The sequence below is a fragment of the Pseudonaja textilis genome, chromosome 7, assembly GCF_049901715.1.
Source record: "Pseudonaja textilis isolate UNSWEBS1 chromosome 7, rPseTex1.2, whole genome shotgun sequence".
In the NCBI taxonomy this organism is placed as follows: Eukaryota; Metazoa; Chordata; class Lepidosauria; order Squamata; family Elapidae; genus Pseudonaja; species Pseudonaja textilis.
Window position 1 is genome coordinate 61158708 of NC_141996.1, and position 23490 is coordinate 61182197.

Here is a 23490-nt window from a genome sequence, read left to right on the forward strand (position 1 = left end):
GGGGGAAATTGGTCCATATGTTCTAACCCTTTCCTCTTGGATTACTTGAACTTGTACCTCTTAACTCTACAAAATAAATAAGATTAACTTTAAAAATGTTGCCTGCTCTGGCTGAAAAGATAGACACATTTTCTTGAACTATTTTGGTAATACCATGCCATGTAATTACTGTAACCTCAATACTCTATGTCCTGTGGAGATAAAAAGACAAAAATAAGGGGGCAATAGTATTAAACCCATTTACTGTAGGAATAAAGGTCTCATGTCTATATCATTGGAAGAGGGTGAGAAGGAAGCATTAAACATTTTAAATATATCTCATGGAGATTAACATAGATGAAGTTATGGGCAGGAAATTTATGTTAGCTAACAACCCTTTTAGTTAGACATCAATCTATATTGGCTAGCATTTTAAAAGGTGATTCTTACAATGGATTAAATCCAAAGCCATTAAAGGAAATACATTTTCTTAAAAAACAAATGATGTTATTTTAGGAGCTATGTTGAAAAAGTCTGGGGTGTATGTTAACAAAAAGTATATGGAAGAACTAGATGTTATCCATGTATAACATTTTTCTATACCATGCTGCCTTTGTGCCATGCTTGCATCAAGCAGAAAAATGTATAGATCAGAATGAACTGTCCTTGCTTGATGATAAACAAATGAAATGACTGGACTAATGACTAGAGTATCCATAGAGGTCAATGGTATCCATAGAAGCAGTTCAAAGTGGTGCAGATCGGAGTTCCCCAAATATAAGCTCATATAAGTGTTTTTGAAAGATCAGTATGAATTCTGCTTGGCCCCTCTCCTCCCCTGCCCCGAGATTGTCTGTAAAAATGAAACTACTAATAGAAAGGAACAAAAATACGTTAAGTCATTGCCTGCTTATGTGGGAGCAGAGAAAACTTGGAGAAACAATGTGTATATTGGGAGAGGCAAATGAAAATATGGGGAAAATGCAATGTTATGCACCTCAAATACTGTGTTGTGTAGAAGTTATTGTGCTCAAGACAGCTCCATTGTGTTAACGTTACTACATGTGAATATGAATGCTTTAATTTGTGCTCTACACTCAAGCAATATTTGTTTGTCTTCCTATTCTTGTATATTGTATATTAATATACAATTAATATTTATCACAGCTCTTTTTACTCTACTTGGTATTCATTATCCTCACCTGGGTAACTAGTTTCAGATGGATCTTATTTTCAGATTTAGCACCATTCATCAATCGGTCTTTGGATTACCATTACATATATACTTGGCCTCTCTGGTGTATTTAAAGCAGCAATTACAGCTTTCAAATAAATGGAACAAATTATTATTTCAGACTAAAGAAGAAAAGTCAGATAGGTTACAGTAATTTTAGTTAATTTATCACTCCTATTGATTTTGCTGATGACAGGGATGGTTTTGTTGATTTTCTGCTTCTTTGAGAGATATTCTTTTTATTTCTTGTGTACTTTCTGCTCACTAAACTTTTATACACCTTTTGTGTATTGCAGACTCTGGAGGGATCTGGACTGGGTTGTAAAAGAGTGTTGTTTAGTCCCCTTATTGTTGAAAGCTATTGAATCATCTACGCCAGTGCTCCCCAACCTTTCCAGCTTGGCAGCCCAGCAGAGTGGAGAGAGAGGATGGTTCTGTGTGGGTGGCAGATGCTTGCACAAGTGTGCACAGTTCCATTTGTACAAGCAGCAGGCACATGTACCTGCCACTCACCCCAATGGAGCACAAGTTCCCACTGCTCATGCAAGTGGAGCTACACAAGCTTGCCAGCCACTTGCGCTGCCCGGTTCTGAATGGGCTGCAGCCTGGGGGTTGAGGGCCCCCTGATCGACACAACTATTCCTCAGGAAGACAACTCAAAAATTGCAGTAAGAAATTTATCAAAATATAATTCCCACTTACACATTTACCTATTTTTCTAGGAGCAGCTACACATCTTTATATATATATATACTGTATCTTCACATACAAATAATTGCTGGTAAGCTCAAAGAAATAACAGTGATGATTAATACTCTTGGAAGATCAGCAGCACATGAATCAAAAAGGGCACGACAACACCCTTCTTAACTGCTAGCTCATTACTTAGAGACAGTTGTTACACTGTTGGGCCAAAGCCAAAAGTCAATACTACAGCTCTGTGGACTTCTCTGACATGTCTTTTTTATCTGTATGTATTGAAGCAGCAATGACGGTGGAGGATAATGCACTTTTTTTCCTTTCCTTTTTTTTTTTTTTGTATGCCTTCATTGCCTAGACAAATTCCTTTAGTTTTTTTGGCAAGGTTTGCCATTGCCTGTATCTTGGAGCTGAGAAAGAATGACAGATCCAAAGTCACCCAGCAGGCTTTGTGCCTGAGGTGGGACTAGAACTCATGGCCTCCTGGTTTCTAGCTTGATGCTTTAGCTACTACTTGAAATGGGTTCTCCAAGCTTTTTTAAGCAGTTCAGATTCCTGGGGAAAGTCAAGCACAATACCAAAAATTCTAAAGAATGTTTTCTTCCGCTGAGATTTAATATACAAATATTTCTCAGGTTCACTTTTGTTATTATTTGCCTTAACATAATTATTTGTAGAGGACAGCAACCTTCATTTTGTTCTCCAAATTATTTTTTTCCTTTTTTTTCCCCAGCCAGGTTTTCTCTCTTTGTGCTACTTTCAGATAATTCTTTCCTTTCTGATTTATCCAATTATTAGAATGTAATAATATAACAAATCAATCAAATGTTGCTTTTTGCTGATATAAGTAATGGCAATTTAAAGTATAGCGTGAAAAGCGTTACTTGGGTCACATTAGTATTCTTTGCAAATAATAGACTGCAAAATAAGTACTGTTGCGTCTCTTTCAGAAAACGTTCTGGGATTTCCATTTTGATAGGATTTTTGCACAGTGTTACTTTTTCAGAAGAACTACAATATTTGAATTATTTCAAATTATATCAAATAATTACAAGATGCTTATAGTGCCACATCCCATAGGACTTGTGACAGAGGTGCCTCTGGTAAACCACTATGGTGAACTAACATCACTCTGCAGTAGACAGACACACTACGGCTGAAAATGGTTCTCGGATATGGGATTCAGGATGCCAAGTTTTCTCCAGAGTAAGGAGAGATCACAATATTATCCATAAACTCCAGATAGCTATTTATTAGCAGACAACAGGAACTGTCTTTTTGAGTTGATCTTGTGATCGGCTGAGAGTTACAAGATTCCATCAAGCTTATTGCCTCTAATGTTGCTTATACAGATGCTCAATTCAACTTAGGGTCACCTCTTAATTACACTGACTTTTTTAAAACTTGAGAACTTGACTTTGCTAAGTTTTATTGAAACCACCCAAATGAGAAGTAGTAGAAGAGAGTCTTTGCAACACAGAGTTTTCCCAGGGAAGAGAGAGTACATTCCACCAGAGAGAAGTCCAACTTAAGAAACTACACGGTCATGAGCTGGAGGGGGTAGCCAAACCCTAGAATCAGGGAATTTAATAATAGTACCTGAAAAGAAAGAGATGGGAATAATGGATTTATAAATGAAATAGGATAATGATCTAGTAAAAAGGCATGCAAATTAAACCAGAGAAATGATGTGGATAATTTTTTAACATTGGATTTACAAAAGGGATTTCCTGAAGTCGATGCATTGGAATTTAAAAAAGTATCTTGACAAAGATGCCAAAAATTTTGGGATAAGAGGATGAGAAAGCAGATATTAAAACTTTTTTGGAAGAATATAAAGATTGTTGGGAGAAAGAAGGAATATAAATATATAACCGATTTCTTTAACGTTTATATATTGCTTTGCTATTGCTGATAATATTTCATGATTTTTAGACTGGGACTGAATGATGAAGTTTTAAAGATTTTGTTTATTTGAAAGGAGGAAAAGGGGAATATACTTAAATAGAAAATATATAAGGAAAGATTCGAATTGGGTTTAATAGAGATCATTTGTAATAATTATGTATTTCTGATAACCCTAAATGACCTTTTGCTGATAATATGGAGAGATGAGGTTTTAGAGACTGATTTATAAAGAATGGTGTGCAGTTTGGTTTTACTTTAGGATATAGTAATAAGAATTATACTTGTTGGGAATGAAGGGGAAGATTTCATCTTTTTTTCTTTCCTTTTCTTTCTTTTGTACTTTTTAATATTTTTAATATATTTCTATACTATGTAGATTGTATTCATGTTATGTGTATAATATATAATCAGTACAATTATTGGGGGAAAGGACTCATGGTGGTGTAGAAAAAAGCCACAGTGACTAATAGAAAAGGAGAAGAAAAATCAATAACAAAATAATACTTTCATTAAAACCAACACTTTGTATATTCTCAAAAAATACCCTTAATTTTTATATTTGTGACTTTTTTTCCTGATTTGAACAAGTCTGATGTAATCAAACATATAACAAGACTGGCCAACTGTTAATACCATAGAGTAAATGATTGCCTACATAAAAATAGCCTACAATAAAACACTTTCTAAGGAGTGAGCTCCATTAAATACAGTAGGATTTACTTCTGAAAAACACAAATAGGATTGCATTGTTAGTAAGGCAGGTAGAATTTTTGGCTTCCTTCAGAAGTTTCCTAACATGTTAACCTACATCTCAGTTGCTTCATTCTAAGTTGTATTTAAAAAAACTTATGATTACTTTTAGTCTTTGCTTCTAAAGTAAACATCATCTGTCTTTTCTGGAAACAAAATGTTTCAGAATGATTCATCATGGAAATAAGAGAATACATTTTTATTCCTGGCCTCATTCCATCCCCTCTGAATAGTAGCTTTCTCTTGGGTGCCCTAGACATCAGAAATGTTGTGGAGAATTTGTGAATATTTGCCTGGTTTCTGTCCTCTGTTCTAGCAATCTTGACTTCAAACTTCTGAAGGTTTAAAATCCTTATGTTTCTATCCATACACTATAGTTTGCCAATGAGTGAATAGTCCATGTGAGGTGCCAGGTAACCTCTGCAAATAAATGTTATGCACATAATTTTCAAATTTATGCATACCCATTTCCTTAAACTTATTTAGTGCAATTAGTTGTGAAAGCCATTTTGGTAGATCAGCTATTTTCTACCCTATTATTGATGGGTGGAAAGTAGTATTGTCAGGCAGATTTGCATCTAGTTGAATAACAACACTAAACATTGTTAATGGCTTCACAGCAAACTGGAAGGAAGCATTAACTGGGATTAGAGCTTTGCTCTTGTTGTGTGCTATTATGCTATTAAAGGAGTACTGTACAGAATGGCAAGAACCTGGAAATCCAACCCTATAGAGAATGGTTAGAAGACTGGTAACTTGAGAAAGAGAAGGCTGATGGGAGATATTACAGCAGTGTTCTACTATCTAAAAGGCTATCAACTGCATAGGCAAAAAGGGATGCAGTTGATTATTAGCACAAGGCAGCTGTTAAAAACCACCATGAAGCAACCAAACAATCTGTCCAGATAATGGTGGACTCTTTTCATTGCCCATCTTCCAACAGGGTTTGGATGGCTGCCTCTAGGGATGGCTATCCCTGTGAATGGATTCCTAAACTGAGCTGTGATTTTTCTATAGTACCTGACATAGTGTGTCAAGCTATATTTTTGCCAACATAATGGATTTTAGGATTACTTCCTAAATTACAAGCCACATCTGGCCTTCGGTGTGCAACTTGACAGTGAATGGTGGCCATTGCAGTGGAAGATGTTTGTTTCTAAATAATAGGCAGAGAAGAGATTCATACTTTTTTTGCAGAAAAAATAATAATTTTAGATGTTCTTCAAAATATGGAAGAATCCCTTGAATAAAACAATCAAATAACTTTCTATGAATCTTAGTTTTCCCCTCTCTGCCATTTTATTTACCTTGGTGGATCTATCCAGTGTTGCAGCTTTTAATTCATTGAATAAGGATTGTTGACCGGGGGCAGGGGGAATCCCATTCAATTAGAAGTACAGATTAATCTGACATTGGGTTTAATGTATTTAAATTGTAATTGGCAAAGATTTATTTGTTCAGTCCAAGTCCACCATATTATTTATAACTTAGTTTCTATGGAAAATAATTTAGGGAAGCATTTAATGTGAAAGTTACTAGAGAGATAAGTAGAACTTCTCAGTTCCTGAGGGAATGTTTTCTGTTGCTAGCAATGAGAGCATAATCTGTCCTTTCTTTCTTTACCTCCTTGCCTAGAACACTGAGATATGAAGTTTCCTAGGGTAATGGGGATTATGTGCCTTAATATCTAGCACACTGGGGAGAGGGGTGCCATGTCAGAGCAAGCAATTTAAATAAGAAAAATAAAGCTATAAATAGGCTAAAGAATCCAGTATAGTTTTAACTTCCTTCCTCTCTCCCTTTTTAAACTATTCCCTGTCACATTGCTATCCAACATTTATGTAATACTAATATAGGTTCTGAAGTTCATGTACGCAGTGCATTGAAAATTAAACATTCCCAGAGTTTTATCGAAGATAAATACATTTTGTGTAAATGATGGTTTGCCAGGTTGCTCCTGTGAAGAATAGTGAAGTAACAGCATGGGGATATGGATGCACTGATGAAAAAACTTATTTTTTTAAATTATCAAACAGAGATGTTACAGCTGTAGTGGTCCTGGAAATAACCATCACATTAATGAGTGTTTTGCTAGCAGTAGATAAAGATGGAAACAATTTCTTGCCAAGCTGGTTTCCAGAATCTCTTAATACTGTGTATACTATAGCTTTCATACTGAATAATCTTTTTTGAAAGATTCTCCCCACCAGCTCACCACATGAGTCAGAGGAACATTTTGCATTCAGCCTGGATGAATGAGCATGTCTCTAAAACAGATTGGCCAGGCTCTCTCAGTTGACAGCTTGCTGGGAAGTCCATGTTTTAGAGCAGACCATATTTCTTTCACTCATTAGTGTTGCAATTTCCCTCAGGGAACTTCTTATCGTATCTATTTTTCTGCCAAAAAACTGTATGTATGGGCTGCCAACTCCCTGCAGGCTGCAGTTTCATTCCGAAGCACATTTTAGAGCACATTTAGAGTTTTTTCTGGGTCTGAGCTTCCATTCACATTTCAATGCCAATTAGGACCCCTGGAAGTTTATGCTGTTTCCACATATCAGGAGGCAATAGTTTGGTGAGGACTGTTCTAGAGCCCACCCAAACTACAGAATATATGCTACCCATCTTTATTGGCTATCCACCTGAATATTTGGGAACTAATTCTGAGATGAGAAGAGCGTATGTGAGGGTGTAGTGTCAGTCTGAATATATGTGTAGCATGGCCTGCAGTAATGAATTTGTTAACCGAAACTTGAAATAAAAGGTCAGATAAAAACTGGTGTAATTTGCTTTTGCAGTGTCTCTGACCTTTCCTTTTGTGTGTGTGTGTGTGTGTGTGTTTGCACTGCTGAACTTTGATTATCAGAATCTTCTGTGAATCTCCCCACTTCTATTAATGATCAAATATATTGGCTATCTGGAGGAACTAGAGAAGACAATACTTATCAAGAACAGTTAACAATTGTCAACATTTGTTAACCTTTTAGTTTAATATATTCAGCAACTTGACTGGAAAATGTCCTGATTGTAATCCAGGTCTGACAAGCTAAAGTTGTGGTCTGGCTTACAATTCTCCCCCGTCCTGTACCACAAATGGCAGCAAATCTCCTGCAAATCAGTCGGTGCTAATTTTTCCAAACCTGGATATAATTCAGGTAAATAAATAAAATATTGCTATATTTAAGATAAATAATTTTAAGAAACCCATTCTCATTTTTAAAGGCCTCCCCTCTACCAGTCGAGAAAACTTGGAGAGTAACTCCAGTCAGATGGTCGAATATTCCTGCTTGGTGAAAAGCAATTTGTGGTGTTTTTTCTTTTGGACTAAAGAAACAATGGAAAGGCACAGCAATCTGATATCTACTTTGTTTTAAACCTCCAATTTCATTTTATGAAGAAACTTGTGAATTTTTGTAACCGAGCAAGGTTTTTGGACAGGTGAAATTTGACAAAAGATTGTGTTGTACCAGTATTTCCAGTATCTGCTAAAAGTAGAGAACCTGCCCCCCCGCAACTCTGCTTCCCCGGCATGTTTTGAAAACAAAGATTGTTTTTTCTTCTCCAATGACATCATCCTGGGCTGGTGAATTACTTGCTTTCTCATTGGCCAAGCTGCCTGCCATGACATCTCCCATTCCGTTTTACTTAACCCAGCTTGAGAGGCAAAGTGTTGCTGCTTGCTATTGTCAGGAGATAAAAGAACCCTGCTAAGAGAAACCTATTTTGCTCAGCACTGGAACCAGGCAGCAAACTCCATGAGTGCCTGAAGCAGAGGGGACAGGTGCCAACTGGCTACTGGTTAGTTGTGGCTACTGGTTAGTTGTGGCTGAGCAATGATTGACAAAAAAAAAATCCTCTTTGCAAACTCTAGGCTCAGGTTTAACGCACATGGGATCTATAAATGATGAAACCAGAGGAAGAAAACTGCTTCTAACATGTTTTGGACTGGCTGGTTCATTGATCTTTCACATTCACACAGGTTATTTTTAGTTATAGACATTAATGTCAGGAGCCATTTGGTTAAAAAAACCAAACTCTTTTGCCTTGCAAATCTTCTCAGAAAATACTATATAGTTCAGAGTACATGGTTTAATTTCTTTTATACAAGGAAAATCAGACCTTTGAAGACCTTAAAGCACAAAGCCTCCTGGTTTACCTGATTAACATCTTTTGCAAAGAAAATCTATTTCTTATAAACATAGTGAATTGTAAATCATCTCCTGTGACTAGACTGCATTACTTAGTGCAATAAAAGAATACTAGGAAAGGCACTGACATACCATTACAATTAATTCTGAAAGTTCATCTTCCTGGAAAAGTTCATCTGAACAAAAGCAACAGTACTCTTAGCTAGTCAATGCTGCACCTATTCTCACACAAGTCAAAGGATGAATAGACAAATTTGCTTTTATGTCTGCATATTCAATGCAGAAATGTCTGCTCTTTTACCAGAGCTAAAGCTGAATATATTGTAGGCAACCCTCATTTTATGATGAAATCTTCCAGAATGAAGTGAAAATTTAGTGTTTTCACTAAATTTGAGGTCCATTCCTCTGGCGTGCCAAGGGATTTTATTAGTGAGCACCATCACTCTCATGATTGTTCTTCCCAATGAGGCAGGAAAGAGACCTGGACCTCATAGATATAGTGGGAGACCTTCTTCCTAGCACTTCACTTAATTGCAACTGGGACATGACATCTCACCCCAAAACTGCTCAACAACCAAGATTCCGAGCCCAACTGCAGTCATAAATGGAAGGTTACCTGTAACATTTTTATGACTGAGGGCTGCACTTAAATGCTTTTGGACAGGATGAAGTCTTCAATTAAAGGAATGATTTGCAAGGGGAAGGGACTGAATTATATATTTGAATAGGGATTCCCATTTTTAGGGGAAAACGGAGGTTAGTTACCCCCTTTCTACTTTTAATTATGCTAATCCTATTTGGAGGGTTATATTTTAATTTTCTACATTTCCCATCTCAATGCTACAACACTGTAGATTGAACTTTGCATCTGATGGGTAATTGGAGTGAATTCTCAGGACTGAAATTTCTGTGGTTGTCAAAAAATTCATGTCACATCAGCTTTACATCAAAGATAGAAGAACATTTTATATGCTATAGAAGAAGAACTTATTTTCAAGAATTCCCAGATAGGAGGAAAGGGTTTTTAAATATATTTCCTCCTAAAACTTGATATTCAAGATTCAGCTAACTTGTCAGTTTCTTCAAGGGTTGTGCTAGGTTATTGTTTCTCACTGTGGAAGTGCAAACTGTCCAGATATATCAATGTGTTCTAACAACAATGTGGATTTATTGGTGGTATGATCGATATGAGAAAGAAAATGTTGAAAGGCTGTCAAAATGCCTTTCTTCTGAGGATTCGATTTTCCCACTGGGAGAGCTCTGGCGCAAGGATACGGACAACTGCTTGAAAGCTGGATCTTTTTATTTTTCAGGAAGGCGAGAGATAGCAAGAAGTCTGCGTTCCTGGGCTAGCTACCTCCGAATGGTAAGTCCCTGATTTTTATACCTTTTTCTCCTTTTGTGTGAGTGCTTGTGTTTGTATTTCTTAATGTTTTAAATCCTGTCGGGGTTGTCTTTCTTCCCGCTGGAGGGTAAACTCCGCGGGGTGCGGAAGGCAAACTTTGCGGGGTGGTTTGATTGTTTTATCGGTTTCATCCTAATCTTTTTTAGCTTAATGGTTTCTTATATTTGTTTTGTGGCAATCTCCTGTCTGTCTCCTTTGTAATATATTTTGTGTCTTTTGTCTGTTTGTTTTGCTGATTTGGCATGTCTTGTGTTTGTAAGGGTTTTCTTTTCTTGTTTCCCTGGTTTTCTTAATTATTTGGGCTTTTGTCCAAGGGGCTTCTTTAATACCTTTTATTTGATTCCTTTTTCTATGCAAGTTTGTTTTATGGCTGGCCTGATGTTCCCTTTGAGCTTTTCCTGCTTGGGTGACACCACTGTCCTCGTGAAGTTCCCTTTTCACAAAAATAAAGAATATAATTGCATTATAATTGAATTTATGGAAATGTGCATACTTTTACATTTATTTACATCCTTGCCATTCACAATTTAAAGATTTTTCATATAAAAAGGAAACATCTAGATGTGTGCTTTCATGAAACCCAAGAACTAGCAAAAGAAAGGCATTGGAGAGAGAATGAATAATTTTTAAGAAATTAGGCAAGAGTATGCCTTTCAAATCATTTTTCCTCTTAGTTAGATTACTTGGCAGAGACCTCCATGGCTTAAATGCCAGAAGAGAGAGGCAGCCCTGACCTATATCACTGCCAGCCATACCCTCAGGCATGATAATTGCAGCAGCTATGCAGATTGGAGGAGATTTTCTTTCCTGGGCACACAGCTCTGCATGTTCAAGAGGGACAACTTAATATCCCTCAGGTTTTCCACAGTGATTACTTCAATTAAGCTGTTAATCTGAAAAGTTTGCAAACTTCTGCCATTTAATTTACTTGGATATGGATGAACAAATTGAGCTTCACAGTCTGTTGAGCATCATATAGGCTCAGGATTGGCTGTAGGGCCATTTCTACATAGGAAGTTTTTATTTTATTTTATTTTATTTATTTACTTTATTTATTTATTTTTGTCAATTGCTTACAAGATAATAGGTATAAGTAAAAACATAGTTATGAATACATGGATACATATAAGAAAAATAAAAAAAATAAAAGAAACAATAGGACAGGGACGGTAGGCATGTTGGTGCGCTTATGCACGCCCCCTACAGACCTCTTAGGAAAGGGTTGAGGTCAATAGTAGACAGTAAGGTTAAAGTTTTTGGGGTTTGGGGAAGAAACCACAGAGTCAGGTAGAGTATTCCAGACATTGACCACTCTGTTGCTGAAGTCGTATTTCCTGCAATCAAGTTTGGTGCAATTAACTTTGAGTTTGTATCTATTGTTTGCTGTTGTGTTATGGTTGAAGCTGAAGTATTCATTGACAGGTAGGACATTGCAATGTATGATTTTATATACTATACTTAGATCGGACCATAGGCGGCATAGTTCTAGGTTTTCTAGGTCTAGAATTTCGAGTCTGGTGGCATAAGGTATTCTGCAACGAGTACAGGAGTGGAGAACTCTTCTTGTGAAATATTTCTGGACTTTCTCAACTGTGTTAATATCAGATAAGTAATGTGGGTTCCAGACTGATGAGCTGTATTCAAATATTGGTCTAGCAAATGTTTTGTATGCCCTAGTTATTAGTGTAATATTACCAGAGAAAAAGCTACATAAGATTAGATTAACAATTCTTAATGCCTTTTTGGCTATGTAATTACAGTGGGCTCTAGCACTTAGGTCCTTAGAGATGAGTACTCCAAGATCCTTGAGAGAGTTTGGATCATCAACAAGGTCTTGACTATTCAGCCTGTATTTTATTTTCTGATTTTTTTTTTTTGCCAATATGTAGGACAGAGCATTTATTTGTTGAGATTTGAAGTTGCCATTTGTTTGACCATTCTGATACATAGTCGAGGTCTTTTTGAAGGGTAGCAGTGTTGTCTGTGGTGTTGAATAGCTTTACATCATCAGCAAAGAGAACGCAGTTGCTCTTAATATGATCACAGAGGTCATTTATGTAGAGTATGAAGAGAGTTGGTCCTAGAATACTGCCTTGGGGGACACCACTGTTGACAGGTATAGAATTTGATAGGACGTTCCCAATTTTGACCATTTGTTGTCTGTTTGACAGGAATGCTTCTATCCAGTTATGCAGGTGTCCAGAGATACCATAAGATTTTAGTTTTAGGAGTAGTTTGTCGTGTTCCAAAGGCTTTACAGAAGTCTATGTAGATTGCACCTATTGCTTTGCCTTGATCGAGTTGTGTAGTCCATATGTTTTTGCACTGTAAGAGTTGCAGATTACATGATAGTTTTTTTCCTGAAACCAAATTGTTTATTAGTTGAGGAACACATTTTGAGGATGCACTTGGAAGGCCAGATTGCACCAGAGATACCACTGAAATATTCAAAATGTAACATTATAAACCCAAATTTTTGTTGAATTTCAAAATATATATAAACTTGCCTGGGTGTGGTAGGTAAAACAAATAGCTTAAGGGAAGGAGAAAATAATAATATGACCAATACAATATACTGGGGAAAGTTGCTGATAATACAGGATAATGAAAATAACTGAACCTTGATGTTAACTGAACTTAACTGCTTTCTCCCTAATGAGAGGAATTGCAGTGTGGATTGCATGAATTTTCTTCAAAACAACATGTAACAATAGACACATATTTGCTCCTGATTTGTAAGTCTTCTGCTGTTCTAAATTCTGTCACTCTTTCAAGTGGAGTCTTCCTATTATGGCAAATTACATGGTAATTTTGGAGCATCAAGCTAAATGTATTAGGCTAACTGTTCACATTAGAAACATAAAAAGCTTCCAGATTATAATCATTAACATCTTATATTATCAGGAGGTTAAGTGACATCAGTTTCAAAGATTTTCAGCTTTGATCAAATCAAAAGCATACCACTTTATTTTAAAAAAGGGTCATGTAGTAATGTTGTTGTTTTTTTTGAAGCTGCTCTTTTTAAATGGACATTGTTTCTTTCGCCATATATTTCACCATAACTAGAAAGAGAATATCTGGGCTTTATAAAGTTCACGGATTGCATAAAGAACAGAAAACTGGTAGCTTACTATATGACAAGAACACAATCCTACACTATGGGAAGAGTATTTTGCCACACCTTCTAAAGGTAAAGTTTCCTCTCATACATATTGCTAGTCAAACCTGATTCTAGGGAATGCCTTCTAGCCTGTTCTCTAATAATGATGAGTTTACATGTGCTTTGGAATGATGGTTTTTAGGAATGTATCATTGGTATTGTGTTGTTGGGACTATGACTGTATCTTCATTTGCTTCTGAGCACAGCACAAATATGATCTGGCAGCATCTTTTATGTTTCTGCTGGGTTTCCATGCTCTTGCCTTCCTCCAACTCCCAAGACTGGAAGACAGGCATCAGCTGCCATTCAACAGTCTCTCCCAAATTTGTGAGCAGAGAATTTGGATGGCTGATTTTCCCAAGTTCCTACAGGTTGATTAATTTGCTATTTTTTAAAGGACATGAGTTTCCCTTAGCTAGGTCAGAAGCACTTACATGTTCTGAAAAAGTTCAATAGGAGGAAGTCCCCTTCATGTTGTCTTTACTTGAGATAAAAAAAAATCCAAGCATGGAAAGCCACTTGAAAGATAAATATGGAAAGGAAGACTAGACACTCACACCCAAGAATTTCTCTGAAACATGCTTGAAAGAACTTTAAAAAGAAAATCTAAATCTCCAAACTGAATGGGAATGTGTATTGCCTGTGATTTACTGTTCAGATGGAAGAGCAAAACCTGACCTAACATGGAGGGCAAAAACAATAGTAGATGGAGACTGGGAACTCTATAAGTGAAAAATTTGGGGATAGACAGTCAAATAAACTTTTATCTGGTGTGAAGTTTCAATACACCAACAGATTATCCAAATCACATACATTCAAAAGACACTGCATGTATAACGGGGGAGGGGAGGTATATTTATTTTGGTAATATTTATCAACAAATTAGTGAACCATTTGTTGTTTTCAGCAAAGATGTATTCAAGGTCCCCTTAAAGTTTGTTAAAATTGTTGCCAAATAAGGAGCATGCTAAACTCAGGAACCAAACTTTAGCCAATTTTGAATGGACATGCACATCATCTAAAAATATAGGACTACACTTAGGAATACTTCATGAATCTCAGCACATACAATGATGGCAGCTACAATAATTGTGAAACATCTTGAGTTGATTGAAATTAGTAACAGCTGTAGATGCCTTACAACCCATCTTACAATATATTTGACATGGAGGTTGAAAAGTAGGCAAAAATTGACAAAAGTAAACTCTCCCTTCAGTCAACCTGGATTCCTAGTGACTATGTGGCTGCATCTATCTTGTCTTCTTGGCAACAATACACAAATGTTTTGCCACTGCTTTTGTTTGGATTGTTTTTGTACGATTTCAATCTAGGCTACAATTCTGATTTTTTTTCCCCTGGGGGTCTCCATTTAAATATGGGTGAAATCTAACTCTTTTGATCAGCCAAGATTTGATTAGGTGCTGCCTTCTGCTGTGACATACACAGTATCTTTTGCTCTTTAATTTGTCTGAGAAAACATCTTCAATCAGCTTTGGCGTGGATATGTATGCGCATACATACAAACTAAAATAGAACAAAGCATAGGAATTTGCATTCTACATGGACAGCATCTGACTCATCAGCTTCCACTATAGAAAAAGCCAGTGCAACAAGTATGCAAGTAGTCCTCAACTTATGACCACTTCTGTTGCTAATAAAGGGGATTGTTAAGTCAGTCATGCCTGATTTTATGACTCTTTTTGCCATGGTTGCTAAGTGAATTGTGTGACTGTTTAAATGAATCTGACTTCCCCCATTGACCTTGTTTGCTGAAAGCCTCTAGGGAAGGTCACAAATGGTGCTCACATCACCCTGAGATGCTGCAACCACTGTAAATCCAGGTTGGTTTCCAAGTGTTTGGATTTGGATCATATCACCATGTGGATCGAACAAAGGTTGTGAGCTCAATTACTAAGTCATTTGCTTAGTACTATCATAATTTTAAACATTTGCTAAAAGAATGGTCGTAAGGCAAGGACAACCTGAAGAGAACAAAAGATATAGGCTTGATTTTGCTTTATTTTTTAAAAGGAGCTTGCCTTCCTCTGATAACCATTTATGTTAGTAGCATTCTAGGATTCATGCTTGCAAAATTTGTCCAAAAATGGCTGAATCTGGTAGTCTGATTTAAATCAAAACAGTTTCAAGATATTTCAAAGCTGAAGAAAGCATGCACACATACACAAACACAAACAAAGGAAGATCTCAGAGTGATATACTCATCCAATGTCATTGCCAGTTACAGTGAATATTTCATTCTATAGCAACATAAAACTAACTCTGAGAAACACGTTCATTACAAATACCAAAAATTTCTCCAGAACAAACCTGTTGTTTTGTTCTGGGGAAATATATTTCCCAGAACAAAATAACAGCAAGAGCCAAAATAATACAGCTGCCATTTTCAAAGTTGAATTCCACCAGGCTTGAGGGACAGCTTTTCACTGTAATAGTTCAGTTTTTAAATAAACTATTTTTCCTCACACCAATTTCAATGGGAGGAAAAATACAGCAGATTCAGACTGATGTAACTGTACATTTATTTATTAAAATTCTACACTGCCCACCTCACCTAAAAGACTATCAAAACCACAGCTTTCTCCCAGTTATGCCCAGAAGTAATAGGGAGTGTTGTTGGTAATTATAAACGTGAAGTGATGTCCTTGATTACTCTATCCTTAAAAAGTGAATCCTGACCTGCATCTTCAGGTCTCTCCTGTGACACAAAGACTGCATAATCTCTATTGGTTCAAGGGGAGCCCAAAGTTTGCATGGCATGCACAGGGCAAAACATAGGCATAGCCAGGATCCTTTGGGGAAAGAAGATTCTGAATTCTAAATGCAGAAACTGCTAGCATTTTGCTCTGACCTAATCTGATAAACTAAAAGCAATGTTGGTAGGCTGTACTGGTCTACATCTTTACATTTATATGCTGTATAAATGGGGACAATTCCACATAGCATATTTTTAAGTCTCTGCAATACAGTTTGCCTCTTAATCAGCATTTGATGTCAAGATAGCAGAAGTATGGCGAAGTTCTTTTTAATAAAAAGTTTTAACATTTTAATTTTCCTGCACCAATCAATACTTGGTTTTCCTCTTAGGCAAATTATTAGAAAGCTATGGAAATTATGATCTAGCATGGATTAATTTTATAATCTAAACAAATAGCTATTTAAAAGGAATTTTCTTGGCCAAACAGGACACATCCCTTTCTAAAAAGAAAAAGAAAAGCAAAGGAGAGGAGAGGAGTTAGTAATTCAGGATTGCAATTTTGTAAGCTTTGTAGAATAAATGACCTGGCAAGCCACACTTTACTGGTTTTGATGCAGCTTTCCACTTATAAAATATGTGAGATGGTTTGTATGGCAATCATTTTTTAATTACGTTAGAGGCATAGAGGCTGGTATGAAGGCAGGTGACTGACAGGAAGTGCTGAGCAATGGAAAAGGTGCTTATGACAACATGGAGAAATTTTAAAAGATGGTTGTGCGAGCATAAAGATTACGAGTTGTGGAGTATGTCCTCTTTCTTGGGTTGCAGTTATTTTCTGTGAAAAAAGAACATCACGCACATGGCCAACTCTACCTGCCAAGGTGTTGAAGACTGGAATATTCTTGTTATTTGTCCTAGAAAGGCAGATTCTCCAGCAAGTACACCTGCCCAATCAAAATAGCTATTGGGTCTTGCCAAAAGGCACCTTTTATCTTTTTGTTGTCATGGAAAGAAAAATTAAATATTTAAGAACATTATGTTTCACTATTGTGTTATATAGCACAAAACAGCAAGTCACCCAATCTTAAGCAAGTAAAACCAACTCTTGCATTTTTAATGACTTAATCTCAAAATGTAAAATGATGCCCTTTAAAAAAACAACAGATGCTCATAAACCCAACATTAGTTATAACTGCCTTGTTGCAGAGCTGAAGACATGAAGAGACCCTAGAATATTTCAGTATCAACCTCCTGAAATGGAAGGGCACTTTAGGGCATTCAAACAAAACTATAGAGGAAATACTCCAATACAGGGGTGGGATTTAGCAGGTTCAGGATGGTTCAGGTGAACAGGATGTTAAATGTACACATGGCTCACCGAATTGGTAGTTGAACCGACCGGCTGACTCCTCCCACCCTTCCCCTCCCCTCCCCTCCCCTCCCAGGAATCTTCACATTGCCCATTTTGGATGCAGGTAAGTGCAGGGTCTGCGCGGAAGCTCTGGTAGGTAAAAAAATGTCCCCCCCAGAAGTTCTGGAAGTCCTGAAAAGGACCTGTTTCTTGCTTCCAGAGGACCTCCAGACCCCAGGGGAAGCCATTTTTGCCCTCCTAGAGGCCCAAGGGAAGCCCCCGGACTCTGGGGAACATGAAAAATGGTCCCCGTGGAAGTTCCGGAAATCCAGGAATGGGCTGTTTCCTGCTTCTGGAGGGCCTTTGGACGCTAGAGGAGGCCATTTTCACCCTCCCAGAGGTCCAAGTGAAGCCTCAGGACCCTGGAGAAAGTGAAAAACAGCCCTCCCAGAAGTTCTGGTAGGCCACACCCACCATGGCTATGCCCACCCAGCAACCGGGCAGAGAACCGGTTGTTGGGATTTTTGAATGCCACCCCTGCTCCAACACCATTATAAAAGGCACCATGGGTGGAAAACCTTCTGAACCACATTATCCATACAGATTGCCTACATCTGGGGTGGTTTCCATGTGTGCAATATTTTCCACTTCTTCAGCTCAGTGATGCACACTCTTTCGAATGACTTCCCAACCAATCCCAATTACAGGAGATGAAAGTCCAGGCGAGTCAGCTAATTGATCTGCATAAAAAGTATACTTCAGTCTAATGACTGAGATAATAGTTTGCATTGTTTTAATGGAAGGAATTATTTCCTGTTTACCTCAAAAGGTGGACAAATCCAGGAGAAGAGGATGGGAGGGAGAAACCAATCGACTGCTAATCCTTTCAGTGTCATTCAGAATCATCAAACAAAATATTTTTGTGGGATATTTAACTTACATATGATGGATTATCATTATGTGGTGGATCTGGTTTGGTTGAACAGTTTTATTTTGACAATTGCAGAATAAGACGACTGGAATTGAGGAGAAGAGCACATAGTATTGTTGCAGATTTCAATGCATCTAATAACTATTGAGCTAGGGCAGGCTATTCTCTTTAAAAAAAATAGACAACTTTCTGAATAGCTCTGACAGAAGAAAGGGAGAAATTTTGGGTGGCTATTTATTTATTTAATCAAATGTATATCAACTGCACAAATAGCAACTCTGAGATAAAATAGCAACAATGTACAACAATGAGATAAAATAGCAAACATAAAAACAACAGATAAAAATATTAAAAAATTGTATCAGTAAAAATCCTCCAAACCAAAAAAACAAACCTTAGGTGAAGGGAGGATAAAAATCCCAACAATAAAGCTATCTATGCAAGTCTCCAGTTCCCTAGGAGTCCCAGGCCTGATATATAACAAGCCTTTTCAAAAAATCAAAAGGGATAGAATTTATTTAATGTTTCTTTTGGGGGGAGGAAGATATTCCATAAGATGGACATCACAGCGGAGAAGACACATCTCCTTGGACCCACCAAATGCAGGCCCCTAGCCAATGCTTCCTGTAGCATGCCTTCTCTCCCAGAGCTAATGAGAGATTTAACCACAGCAAATCTCAGTACAAAAATATTACACTTGAGATCTTATTTTGAGCATACTGTTCAAATTGAAAAATTGTCCATTGTACCTCAAGCTCTTCTCCAGTGCATCTTGGAAACAGCAGGTGCCTTTCTTCTGGGTAGGAATAGTACAGCTGACTATCAGGAAGAGATTTTTTTTTTTAAAAAAGGGCAAGCCATTGTTGTTTGGATATCCCTTTTGCTTCCCACACACCCCGCCGCTTCATCTTCTGGTACCAATTGTACAAGGTGAACCCACCCAGTCCGTGAGCTGAGATTATTTCCTATTGAGAACAGTTACTACAACAACAACAACAAACATGTTCTCAAAAAGGCAACTGCTAAGCTCACAACCCTGAGCTAGCTTACTTGCTCATTGATTCACATGACACAGACCAAATCAGCTCCGGTCTATTTATTTTTCATCTGAGTCAGCAAGCAAAATCCTGCTGCATATGGCAGATGAGAAGCAAGAGACAACTTGACATGGTATCTGACACGGGCAGGATTTACTGCAGTTTAATACAGACTTAAAAACTGCAGTATTATGCTTTTAAACCACCATGCTATTGACCCTTTAAATAGCAGACCTCTACAGGACATTATCCAGAAAGATCTATGCATACACCAAGAATATAATACACAACATCTGATACCATGATTCCATTATTTCCCCCAAAGATGTATGTGTTTGCATATATAACCTGAATAGCACCATTGATATAGCAGAGGCATTTTTAGAAGACTTAGGAAAGCCTCAAGAGGTATACAAAACCTGCACAGGCGGGGAGGAGGGGGGAAGAGGGCAAAACCCCAATTTCCTTAGTGAAAATATTCTTGGTGATCACAGAATGATAAATTACTACTGAAGAAAAATGGGTGGAAGAAAGGTTGGAGCTGCAACCTGTTTGCTTTGCTATCAGTGGTGGACCATAGCCATGCTGGTGCTAAGTCTGACCTCTGCAGTGGTGGGATTCAGATATGTTTATCGCCGGTTTGGTGGGTGTGGCTTGGTGGGCACGCTTTGCGTGCATGCCCATGCCAAGCACGCACTTTGTGCAGGTGCAGAGGTGTTTGCGCAGACGCAGAGGCATTGTAACTCATCTCCTGCAAGCCTGCATGATCCCGGTCACTTCAGCAGCTGTCGCGCAGTGCTATTCTGTGCCACGCAAAGCAGCTGCTCTTCAAATTCAGCAGATAAAGGTGAGCCTGGGCGGGCGGGTGGGCCCAACAGCAGAGCGGCAGAGGGAACCAGTTCGGTCGCTGCTGCTTATCACTGCTACCAGCTCGGCAGAACTGGTAGAATATCACCACTGGATCTCTGGTGGTGGGATGAATGGGTCTTAGGATGGCAACAGATCAGGACAATATCCCCTTCCCATTTGAACAAATTTACAAATCCATAGTTTTCCACCTCTTACAGATACATACAGCCTTCCCATAATGCCTTGTCTAACACTGACACTAAGCTAATTGAGGTCAACTACTCTATTGTGGAAATTCTATTAGTTCAGCTCTTTTGGATATTATATTTTCTGCCAATATAGCAAGTGTGGCTGTGAACTTAATTTTTCTAGAATCACCCCACTCACTCCAGCCTGTGCCAACAACATGCATAAGAATATTTTTAGCCCATCATAGACAGACCAGAAGAAGTGCTACTTCCACATTCGATTCAGTTTCCCCAAGCATAAGGTATGCTGCTTGCAATCCTCCAGAACTTCTAGTACAGTGGTGGCTAACCTTTTTGGGCTCCCGTGCCGAAAATTGCACACGCACTCGCATGCATACACTCACATGCCAGCACCCAGAAGGTAATGCGTGTGGCGGGGCCCATGCCCCCATGCCTCCAGCACATGTGCATATGATCCTCCCATACCAGGCATCTCTGCACATGCATGTGCGATCCTCCACGTGCACTGCATGACTGTGCATGTGCACGAGACACCCTTGTATACCATGAATCTCTGTGCATGTGCATGCAACTCCTGCCCCACCCTACTCCCTACGCCTGTGCACCAGATACCCAACAATCAGCTGTTGGGTGGGCAGCGGGCACGCATGCGCAGTGGGGCTCTTCCGGGCAACCTCTCATGTGCTGGCAGTAGTGGCTCTGATTGCCACTTCTGGCACGCATGCCATAGGTTCTCCATCACGGTTCTAGTACGAAAAGGAAACATGTGTTGACTAGAAATCCTTGGATCTTCATGGGAATAAAAAAAACCTAGCTCTAAAAAAAGAATAACTAAACCCATGATGTTTTCCAGTTGATCATCTCTGCAACTCTTTTTCATAGCAACCTGCTATTTAACATGCTTAGAGAAGCAATGGAGTGTGAGAGCCATCTCTACAAAGGTCCTCAGAATCACATACCCGAAACCTAACTTACAGAACAGGACTTTCTGACAACACAGAGGAAGAGTTATTTAGGTGCACTTTTGCCCCATCATCACTGCTTCATAATTCATGGAAAAGACCAGGCTAAAGCCTTTCTGAAGCATATAGTGAAGGAAGGTGAAATAAATGAAGATAAACGGAGAAAGAAATAAAAAAAGGTAAAATCAAATTCTAAAACCACAAGTCTCATTTTTAAATTGCATAAGCAAAAATTTCATCTTTTATGAATCATTTACATTATTTAAAAAAGAAGACTATCAAGACTTAAATATGTCTTTAAAGGAAGAGTGACTCAGAACCAGTTAACTAATTTTTAAATTTGTGAACAGAGTTTTGATAAAGCCTTCTGTTTAAAGCAGACTTGCTTCACATAGCAATTTTCTCTGTGTTTAGGGTTTTCTGCAAGAGCTGGTGCAATGGAATATAATCCAACTATTCTTACCATTTTCATTAGGGGCCTTGCCTTTTCCGTTTGTTGCTCCAGCACCTTGTCTCTGAGAAAGGAAAGGAGGAAAAGAATGTTCATTAGCAGTTTGTTACAAAACTATATTAGAAAAAAAAAACATTGTAATGAACCTAGTACCCATTTCCATTCATACTAAGCATCAGTGTACCGTCCAAACTTTTTTTCTTTCTGTCAAGATTTCTGTGTTTGAATCCTTTGGCCTTTGTTCCTATGGCTGCCAATCAAATTCTAAGACTCTCCAGCAAATGTTGCTCTGAGCCTTAATGTGACCTTTCAGTGTAGAAAATAATACAAGGCTTCATAACATATTTATCTCTAAAATGTGTTTAATTAATTTGAAAGCCATCTAAGTTGATTGTCATCATTACCCTTTTTTTGGCTAAAGAATTCCATAACTATACCAGGTGTGAAATTCAACCACCTCTGCCCAGCTCAGGAGAGGTGGTAGGAATTATTTTAATTGGTAAAAAAAAAATGCTCCTGGTTGCTATTATTATCATACCAAGCCACACCCACAGCCATACCCACAGAGCAAGTAAGGAAAATTTTTGAATTTCACCCCTGCACTATACATTGTGTGAATCTGTCTGAAACTCGCACTATTTAGTTTTCTAGGATGAACTCACATTATGAGATAGAAAGCTATTTCCTACCCTCATGTGTTGTATTCCACCATATTCATCTGGCAAAATTAATTTTGACTCTTCAATGATTCCCAGACACCAATATGATTTTCTGTCTTTTCATTATAGCTACATGCTATATCAATATTTTCACTGAATCTCTTGCTCTAGTGTGGATCATGAAAAAAACCTAACTGAAGGAGGACACTGTCTAGATCAAGAGATAGCTCACAGTGCAAATCATTCCTTGCTATTAAATAGCTTTCTGAACTGGACCTGCAGAATTAAATTCGATACCCTTTCTGACATGCCCTCCTCAAATTTTTATTTGATCAGTGCATAGGAGAAAATAAGTTGATCTTCTGATTAGCATGAAGAATTTTTTTCATATTTCGGCTATTGAAAGGAAAACCAAAGAAGAGAATGACATTACAACAGAAGTTTAGGAACTTTTCAGTCAAAACTGAAGGGAGCTAGCTTGAATTAGCAGTATTTGTACAACAAATAAAGCTGGCACGACGTGTTGCTGAAGATAATCAGCAATTATTAATGCAACCAGCTTTCAGCTCAGAGACCAGCTGCATCTAAGACTTTCAAAAATGGCACTGCTGTTACAACAGTTTTTCAGAGAGTAAAAATTGTGAAGTAATTAGAGTGTATATTGGGAAGAATGAGATTCCCCCAACCACAGTATTAAGCTATTCATTGACTTTAGATCCATCCATAAGGGATAGATTCAGTGAAGAGAGGAGAAAGCAATGAATGCTGCCTGAATGTCTTGGAGATCAGCAATGCAAACATGTAGTTAAAAATAAATGTTTAAAATCTTAATGAGTGTTTCTCCCTCCAGTACAGGACCACTTGCCTCAAGCTCCTAGAGCATGGAAACAATTGTTATAATAAATATGTTAGTTTTTAAAGTGCCACAAGATTTTTTATTGTTTTTTTCTGAGTCTATCTCGTCAATAACTATGAGAAGTATCATAAATTGCCTTTGAGACTCCTGCATATTGAATGTCTGATTATGATTAGTGGGTAAAGA

At 37.8% G+C, this 23490-nt stretch overlaps 1 protein-coding gene across 1 annotated transcript in view; it reads right to left on the minus strand.

Moving 5' to 3' along the window:
- PCP4 (Purkinje cell protein 4) overlaps positions 1-23490 on the minus strand; it is a 59467-nt gene that overhangs the window by 17460 nt on the left and 18517 nt on the right. The window contains exon 2 of the mRNA XM_026721290.2: positions 21802-21853. Coding sequence (XP_026577075.2) covers positions 21802-21853 — 52 coding nt within the window. The remainder of the gene's footprint in view (positions 1-21801; positions 21854-23490) is intronic.